This window comes from Hippocampus bargibanti, linkage group LG12 (assembly GCF_051943395.1).
Source record: "Hippocampus bargibanti isolate YZ-2025 linkage group LG12, ASM5194339v1, whole genome shotgun sequence".
Classification (NCBI taxonomy): domain Eukaryota; kingdom Metazoa; phylum Chordata; class Actinopteri; order Syngnathiformes; family Syngnathidae; genus Hippocampus; species Hippocampus bargibanti.
In genome coordinates this window covers 7,975,796-7,985,821 of record NC_142745.1, presented here as the reverse complement: position 1 = coordinate 7,985,821, position 10,026 = coordinate 7,975,796, and the positions used below count along the sequence as shown (strand labels likewise).

General features: G+C 40.1%; 1 protein-coding gene across 1 annotated transcript; it reads left to right on the top strand.

Moving 5' to 3' along the window:
• The first annotated feature begins 1,232 nt into the window (after positions 1-1,232).
• pmela (premelanosome protein a) lies at positions 1,233-9,717 on the top strand. Its single transcript, XM_089010895.1, is given in 13 exon segments — positions 1,233-1,389; positions 2,873-2,968; positions 3,058-3,204; positions 4,009-4,143; positions 4,471-4,632; positions 4,716-5,000; positions 5,817-6,496; positions 6,498-6,540; positions 7,384-7,545; positions 7,635-7,737; positions 8,265-8,470; positions 8,558-8,648; positions 8,824-9,717. Coding segments are annotated over 13 exon segments (2,316 nt in total). The 5' UTR covers positions 1,233-1,328; the 3' UTR covers positions 8,969-9,717.
• The last annotated feature ends 309 nt before the right edge of the window (positions 9,718-10,026 follow it).

Genomic DNA, 10,026 nt, shown 5'->3' with positions numbered 1-10,026 from the left:
TTCTGTCCAGAATTATCACCAGTGTATGTCAAATTGGCCAATTCTTAAGTGCTGAGTTATTTGGGAAAATATTTTAAATGGAATACTTTTAATCGCACTGATGGTGTGGCGCTACACCCCCTTGACGTGTGTGGGGACAGCGTGGGATCAGTTTCTGATCTATGACGATATGGGTGTAAATGGTTGTTTGTCTCTGTACGTGCCCTGTGACTGAGTGACGACCAGTTCAGAGTGTTGTCAGCCTTCTGCCGAAAGTCAGATGGCATAGCCTCGTGCACAAATTTGTCCCTGTGAATCAAATCTGAATTCTTGAAACAGTTTCAGACTTTTACACTGAAATTTTACACTAAATTTTAGTTACCTGTTTTCCTTCCAGCATTAATTAATGCTTGTTTTCTTATGAATGATACTGTCGCAAAATAAGAATCAGAATCAGAAAACCTTTATTCCTCCCACAATGGGGACATTTGCAACATCCTAGTAACTGGAGCACGAGTGTGCCTGTGCTTCTGGTGAGCAATTGTAAGAGTAGCCTAAGGTGGACAGCCAGTATTAAGAAAGATGGCTGTGGAAATAAATGGATTCTATTGATTCGACATTTGCCCTTTTATCTTGTGATACCCATGCACACATAGCTGAAAAGTCATACGTCAGACACAGGCATGAGATCTTAATGTGATATGTGCTGGGATGGTCCCTTGTCATACAGTAAATCTGTGTAGCATCATTTTAGGATCTCCATTTTATTTGAAATTATAAAATACATTTACAATTTCTTTTCTCAGCCTCCATATGTAAATATGTAATGGTCAAGCCTCACTCCATCCCCATGAGGGAAAGAAAAACCCTCAAGCGATCCTTGGTAATTAAACGCAAAATTATACATTGATTTTCAGGATTAAAACCTCATTTGAAGGAACCACAAAATATTGCATGTCGCCACAGTGGTAAACTGAGGATCACCAGAACAACCCACAACTAGTCCGCTACAAGACTTAACGAACCCTTGACATTCACTGTTGTGAAAACAAACCAACAAATAAATAAATAAATAAAAATAATTGTCAGCATTACAAATTACAAAATACAAATTTTAAATAACTTCATGACTGTCAATATAAAAGTAAAGCTGTACAAAAGGGGGGCGGTGCCTGATTACAGACTAGCAGTGATGTCAGAGGGTAGAAGAATGCTTATGATAATTCAGCTTCAGGAGCTTCTTAAAAAGAGTGAGAGGACTTTTCCAAAGTCTCTGTGGGTGTTTCGTTTGGGTTTCGGAGCGGTTGGTGAGGTTGGGGGTTTCTGGACTTCATACGACCAAAGCCAGGATGAAGACTCTGGTCCTATTGCTACTGGTGGCTTTGGCCTTGCCATCTATCACAGCACAAAGTAAGTCAGATGATTAGTTTTGATCAAATTTGTGCTTTCACGCTGTCTCCTTTTCTATGCCTATCACATCATCTTTTGAAAGTCACACCTAATGTAACTTTCGAGTTAAAATAAAAAGCCAGTCACATAAATGACCATGGCTAATACGATTCCACACATGACACTTCTCATTGGTTTCAAGCATGTTAGCCTGTTTGATGATATTTGTTGGAATAACGAATTAAGGGAGAAATCTATAATTTCACACCTTGTGTCACACTGGTACAACCAAAACATTTGACAAGAAGGAAAGAAAGAAAGAAAGAAAGAAAGAAAGGAGGGATGGATGGATGGATAGATAGATAGATAGATAGATAGATAGATAGATAGATAGATAGATAGATAGATAGATAGATAGATAGATAGATAGATAGTATATATATTCATCGATAGATAGATAAAAATATATCTATTCATATATATATATATATATATATATATATATATATATATATATATATATATATATATATATATATATATATATATATATATATATATATATATATATACAGTAAAGTCTCGTTATATCGATATTCAAGGGAGTCCGAAAAAATATCGATATAACCGGGACTATCGATATATCCGACCCTGTTTGCATGTAATTTTCTCCGTGCGTGCATAGAAATAGTATCGATATAACCGGGACTATCGATATATCCGATATCGATATAACGAGACTTTACTGTATATATATATATATATATATATTCATAGATAACTAGATAAAAAATAACTATTTTAGATAGATAAAAACATATATATTCATAGATAGCTCGATAGATAAAAACATATTCATAGATAAATAGATAAAAAAATATATCGATTCATAGATTTATAGATTTATAGATAAAAAATATCATATTGAACTAAGTGTACAGTATGCAAATTTTGACTGCATTTGGACCTGTCTCATCAATTTCAAAATAAAATCTAATGACGATCCTGGTTCCATCCATGTGTAAATATAACCTTACCCACAGAATCTGGGAGTCTATCAACCACAATGTGTAAAACCGTAAGGCAAATACGCACACAGAAAGGCATGTGGGATCTCTCATGGAGTGAAGATTACTGATGTGGCGGCTCAGCTGATGGTCACATGAAAAGGCTTGAGGGGGATTGCAGGTCGTGTGATTTGCACAGTCTCAAACCCCCACCTCTTTAACACCAAAATCATTGACCGTTTCTTGTTCTTTGTGGTCTATATAGGCAGGTGTAGATGTTCTAATAATTGATTCGGTTCATTACATCATATTAATATCTGGTTTGAAAATACGCTGAGATCCCTGTCGTAATTTGCTGTTTTTGTCAAGGATCGTATGGGGTTACGGATAAAGTTCCACAATATCACACTCATTGCTTTTACAGTATTTTGACATATAAAGTAGTATATATAAAATATATATGACAGCATTTTAATGGTCAACGATCGTCTTTCCAGTGCCTCGAATTCAGTTCACCCGTTACCGCTCATGGAACTCCCGCATGTATCCCGTATGGAAGGATGGAGACCCCAGATTCAGAAATTGCTGGTCTGGTGAGGACGATCATTTGCTCTTGATTGATTCTTGCAAACAGCAAAAGTAATGTCAAGTGACCTTCTCTGTCCGTATTTGTGTTTTTCAGGTGGTGCAGTCACATTTGATCTGAAGAACGACGCGCCCACGCTGCTCGGAGCAAAATCAACCTTTAGTATTAATCTTGTTTTCCCTCCAAACCAAACTGTTCTTGCTGATGGGCAGGTAGTCTGGGCACAAAACTGTACAATTGATGGTAAGTCCGTCAGTCGTGAAATGTCAAACGTATTGCTGTTTCTAAATAGGTGGTACAAAAGCAAATGCCCACACGTCTATCAAGTGACCCTTTCAATCCAAAGAAATAAAACACCAGATAATATTGTTCATCTTCCAGTAACTCGTTCAATGCCAGTCATATGCAAAAAATGTGTCCACTCCAGTGCTAGGGTTTTTGTCATTGTCACCCGAATTCCAGAACCCACAAAATATTTAGTGTTAGGACTACATAAACATTCAATGGAGCGTAAGAAACCTTTGACTCTCTTCTTTATCAGAAATAAAAGAGCCAATTCCTAAATTATATGGGCCTGGAGTTCTATGAGTTTGAAATTGGGGGGGCTGTCCAAAATACAATGCAATACATACGTAGTGGTTTATACAGGGCTTTCACAACATCTGAAGCGAGAACAAAGCGCTAACAAGAAAAAAGGCAAATACCGCCCCCTTGTGCAAGGGAAAAACACTGCCAGAGGCCACGGCCAGCGCTTTATCGGCACCCAAACGAGTAAAAACAAAATTATAACAAATTCGGGAATGGCGCTGTACGTCATATTATCAATTCCCGAATAAATGCGTGAATGGCAGTGAATGAGTTGATATGAATGGAGACGGTGAGAATGGACATGCTTTATCGCTGTACTTTTTAGCAAGGAAAAGATAAAATGGACCAAGATCAAAACTTGCATTTCGGATGGAAACGGGATGGATGGAATACTTTTTTATGGTACTTGGAACTGCATCATCCGTATAACTGTTTATTATGCCGAATATTTTTTTGAAGGTCAACAGTATCAGGCAGGCCAGGCCGTGTATCCAGACCAAAGCAATGAGTTGACTGGCGTCTTCCCTGATGGCAGGCCTATCACAAGGACCCGGGACAGGAAGCCCCGCTATGTGTATGTTTGGAAGACCTGGGGTAAGGCTATTACAGCAAAAAAAATTTTTAAAAAAATCAAACCATGACAATTAAAAAAAACTAGACCAGCTACACGAATTTCAAGAGAACAACAGCCAACTATCGTATTGCAGGGAGGTCAACCTGACATTTATGGTGTCACTATAAATATGACAATAGTGCAAATATATATGGAAAATGCGTATAATCTTGCAACAATAATCTCTGATTATTGTATTTTCATTTTTCAAAACAATAAAAACAGTTTGGATTTTGATACTGAAACCTATCTTCATACCATAGCCCTTATAATATTTGAGCCGGCATATACTGTATTTCCTCCTTCAGGAAAGTACTGGCAGGTGGCAGATGGACCCTCCTCTTCGCTCACCATCTCAACAGATGATGTCTCCCTGGGCTCCTACAGCATGGAAGTTATCATCTATCATTGCCGCGGAAAAAACAAGTTCATTCCCCTTGGCTATGCCTCCACCATCTTCACCATCACGGGTGAACCAACACGCCATGTTGGTCCTTTCTCATATTGTTTTATGTGTCGTAATGACATCTGTGCTATATCTCTGCATCATCAGACCAAGTTCCCTTCACCGTATCTCTGGCTCAAGTCAATGATATAAACCAAGATGACTCCAACTTCATCCAGAACCGGGCCATTGCGTTCAGCGTGAATCTTCATGATCCCAGCCAGTACTTGAGTAGTGCTGATATCAGCTTTAGTTGGGACTTTGGAGACAGCACAGGAACACTGATCTCCAGGGAGCGCACTGTCACACATACATACCTGGCAGTCGGGACCTTTAAACCACATGTGGTTCTGATGGCGAGCATCCCCACTGGTTGCGTAAACCCGTCCGCTGGTAAGATGTTTAAATGTGAAAAGGTTAATGCTCAATGAAGTGGTCACAAATTATCACAGAAACTACATGAGCAACATGATGAGTTATATGGCAATGTTATCCTTCCACCAGACAACTGTAGTCAAATTAAGATTAATGTCTGGGCAATACAAATGATAAACTTGAAAAAATAAAATATTCAGGGTAGGCATTCTCCACTTAAAATAACTTTTTATAATACAGAGAAATGATCAGGAACATACACCTGTTGGTCACATTATGATGTGCGACTGCACAATCTAATGAGTTTCAATGCAAAAGCTATATTAACTCATTCACAGCCAGACATGCAAAAATACGTCCACTCCCGTGCCAGGGTTTTTGTCATTGTCACTTGAATTCCAGGACCCACAGAATATTGAGTTTTAGGACTACATAAATATTCAAGACGGCATTGGAAACCTCTGACTCTTCTTTCATCAGAAAAAAAGAGTTAATTCCCAAGTTATATGGGTCTGGAGTTATATGAGCTTGAAATGAGGGTGGGTGTCCAAAATACAATGCAATACATACATACGTATTGGTTTATATATCGCATTAACAACAGCTGAAGCTGGAACAAAGTGATAACATGGAAAAAAGGGAAATGCTGCCCCCTTGTGGAAAAGAAAAAACACTGCCAGAGGACATGTCCAGCGCTTTATCGGCAGTAAAAACATGAATAAACAATACCCGAACAAATTCGGGAATGGCGCTCTACGTGATATTTTCAATTCCCGAATACATTTGTGAATGGCAGTGAATGAGTTAAAAAATATAGATGCACTTTTCCGTCAGGAGCTCCTGTTGCCCCTGCTATACCGGCTGTAGTCGTGACCCCGGCAGTCGAACCAGTCGCAGCGGATGTGCTTGCCCCTGACACTGACCCAGCAGCAGCAGCTGATGCGCCAGTCCCCGACGCCACTGCAGTCGAGGCCTCTGTACAGCCAGCCGAAGCCGCTACCAACACAGAAGACACAGACGCCGCAATTGATGGAGGCGCGGAGGAATTAGAAGCTATCTCGGCAGCACCTGCACCAATTGACGCAGCCGTTGCTCCAGCAGAACAAGATCCAGGCGCCACTGCTGCTCCAGCGACAGAGGTTGACGTTGCTGCTGAGGAGGCTGATGCCAGTCAAGTGGCAACCGCTGCACCGCTTCAACCTGAAGCTGAAGACACAACAGAAGTTGAAACTGCGGCTGTGGATGAAGCTGTAGAGAATGTGGCCGAGGTTGACGCAGATGATACTATCGCTCCAGTCGCAGAGGAGGAAGAAACTGCAGTAGATGCAACGGAAGCCGTTGTGACTGAAGTAAACATAGCGGCAGAAGAAGACGTGGCAGCTGCTGCTGCTGCTGCTGAGGATATTGCAGAGGTGGTCCAAACTGAAACAGCCCCCGCTGACAATGTTGCAGTCCCCGCAGCCACTGAGAGTACCACTGCAGAAGAACCAGAGGCAGCTGATGCTGATGCGGAAAATTACTGGGACTGACAATGATGTTGCCACGGTAGCTCCAGAAGGTGAGTTAAAAAATATACTAAGCCTCATAAGTGAGTTTTTTTCCCTAAAAGAAAAGATTTTTGCAAAAGCTGACCATGCGCATCACAATCCAATCCATGGAAACGTTTTAAAATGTAATTCATTGAAGGTGCACCTTGTAATGCGGTGCACCTTATGTGTGGAAAAGGATTTTTAAATGTCATTCCAAAAATACGGTGAATAAAAAAATTAACACATTAATTAATAATAATAATAATAATAATAATAATAATAATAATAATAGGGCGGCCCGGTAGTCAAGTGGTTAGCACACCGGCTTCACAGTGCAGAGGTCGCCGGTTCGCGTCCCGGTCCGGCCTCCCTGTGTGGAGTTTGCATGCTCTCCCCGGACCCGCGTGGGTTTTCTCCGGGTACTCCGGTTTCCTCCCACACTCCAAAAACATGCATGGCAGGCAGATTGACTACTCCAAATTGTCCCTAGGTGTGAGTGTGAGAGTGACTGTTGTACGTCTTTGTGTGCCCTGCGATTGGCTGGCAACCAATTCAGGGTGTCCCCCGCCTCATGCCCGAAGACAGCTGAGATAGGCTCCAGCAACCCCCGCGACCCTAATGAGGAATAAGCGGTACGGAAAATGAGATGAGATAATAATAATAATAATATCGAAATGAAAAGAGAACTAATCTACCAATAAGTCAAATAATGTTTATGTGGCCACTTCGGTAGAATTTGTCCCCAAGTGTCCTTTTGAAAAACAAATGGCAAAGGCAGACTATATCATATAATTACTCCATATATAGAATATACGGATTGAGACGACAACCAGTTTCAATACAAAATCTCCACTGTGCAACTTTGATTTCAGCCGGCGATGAAGAGGTCTTAACCGAGGGGGAAGTTCAAGCTGAGATAGCAACAGACCCCGCACAAATTGCCCTTGTGGTTGTCAAAAGACAAGCACCGGAAGTTTCCGCCAATTGCATGCTCTACCGTTATGGCTCTCTCGCCACATCTGTTGATGTTGTCCGTAAGTCATGTTACTTAATTCCATGCACATGTAAACCCAATGGAAACACCGTGGGCTCATGACGCTGTTTTTTTCCTCCCATCATGCAGAGGGTATTGAAAGTGTTGAGATTGTACAGATGTCTAATGTTGTATCACTGTCCACTGAGCTGGCTCAGAATGCTGTGGATATCACTGTTAGCTGTCAAGGAAGGTAAGGCATTACACGGTATGCACGAAAACATGATACAGCGGAATCACATGCAATATTATACCATTTACCTACAGGAATATGTTGGAGCAAAAAATATATATCTATCATACGTACAAATGTGCATATTCACTTAGAGTTGCAATTACTATGACAATTTCAGTGGCAAAGCATATATATCTACATATATATATATATATATATATATATATATATATATATATATATATATATATATATATATATATATATATATATATATATATATATATATACAGTAAAGTCTCGTTATATCGATATCGGATATATCGATAGTCCCGGTTATATCGATACTATTTCTATGCACGCAAGGAGAAAATTACATGTGCGCAGGGTCGGATATATCGATAGTCCCGGTTATATCGATATTTTTCGGACTCCCGAGAATATCGATATAACGAGACTTTACTGTACATATATATATATATATATATATATATATATATACATAGATATGAATCCTGAATCCGATTATCCCCCCCCCCCCACAGTTTACCAAGTGAGGTCTGCACAGTCATTTCGGATGCTGACTGTATCACACCAGTGGAAACTGTCTGCAACGCAGCCGCACCGTCTGCTGACTGCCAAATGGTCCTTCGCCAGTTCTTCAACGACTCAGGCATTTTCTGTCTCAATGTCTCCTTGACCAATGATGTCAGTCTTGCCATGGCAAGCGCTCGTGTCAGCGTGGCACTGGGTGTGTGAATGAAGCACTTATTTAAATCACTCCTTGATTGTTCCCAGTAATTGTTTACTCATTTGTGTCATTTGCTTCCCATCACAGCCTCTGGTGGTTCCCCTGCTGGAACTGTTGCCATCATCCTGGGTGTGATGGTTATTGCCTGTGTGGTCTGCTGTATCGGCTTGATGTATAGGTGAGGCACCAGATATTGAGCAAAATTAAAAACTAAAACCATGATTGAGAAGTAGCTTCACCATGATTTTGATTTGCCGTCTGTGATGTCAATGTTGGGGCAGTGGATGTTTTGGAAGTTTCAAAAAAAGTCAATGAAATGTCATGACCTCTTATTTGTTTTTGGTTTCAACCAGGCGCTTCAAGCAATACGGGCCACTGACAGAAGACAACAACAGCGGCAGATCCGCAGTAACATCAGTGCCGTTGTTGCTGTGGAACTTGCTGATGCGACAGTCGCCTGGAGAAAGCCGCCCACTCCTTCAGGGGAGGGTTGTGTGAATTGGAACACCGTTATGCAGCAAATGTCTGATTAACATATACTGTACTTACCTATATTTACTCTGTGATTATCTTAAAATAAACGAGAGCCATCTGCTTAATGATGATGAAAAAATAAGTTTGATGTCTGTCATATTTAGACTTACAACATATGTATAAACTTTCCATTATATTTTGGCCTTATTGTATTTATACAACTTCAATGGGAAAATCAAGATTTGCTAATTTGCCTCCAAAATGCTCCCGTATCTCAGAGCGTGGGTGTTGTGATGTGAATAAAATAGAACTTTACCACTTTAATGTATTTGTTTCCCTCTCCAGTGAGCCTTGACATGATACTTACTTACATTGACTCCTGCTTGACAAAGGTAGGATGTTGGAATAAAGGTCTTTTATCCTATTTGGTTCAGTTTTAGGCTTTGTTATTTCATTGGCAAGCCTGTCGCCACATTGAGCGAGCTTGATACATGACAATGATCTGTCGCTATGAATCTGTATTTTAAGAACAGCTAATATCATCACTTAGATTCAATTTTGGGGAGGAACATTTTAGGTTGTTCTTTGATCTCATTGTTTGGTATTTTGTCAGATGGCCGTGACATTGGAAGAAATACTGACATTAATGTAAGAAAATATTTCATTAAGGAGGACAAATGACTGGAACAAATTCTGTTACAAAATTATGCCCGTGATAATATTGTGAGAAAACTACACAACTCACTATGCTAATAAAAGATGTATGCTTTGTCCTCAGGTCTGATTTTATTGGTTCAAAGCTAATTAGGAAGCATCTGCCACCAGGAATCACCTTGGAAAAGTAATGCAATGACCCCAACAAAGTAGTTTCTTACACTTTCTTCCTTCCCAAATATGCACCATACTGTATCTTCCAGCACTGCATTATTGCATTGCTCTATTAAAATTGCTAACCACTGCAGGCAATGATCAACTGTGGTTGTTCATTGGCCTTGTAACTGACGCCAATACTGTATTGTCATTGGTTGCCATGACAACAAAAATATAATTAATTTGGGCTTGTTGTTTTGACCCTTCATATT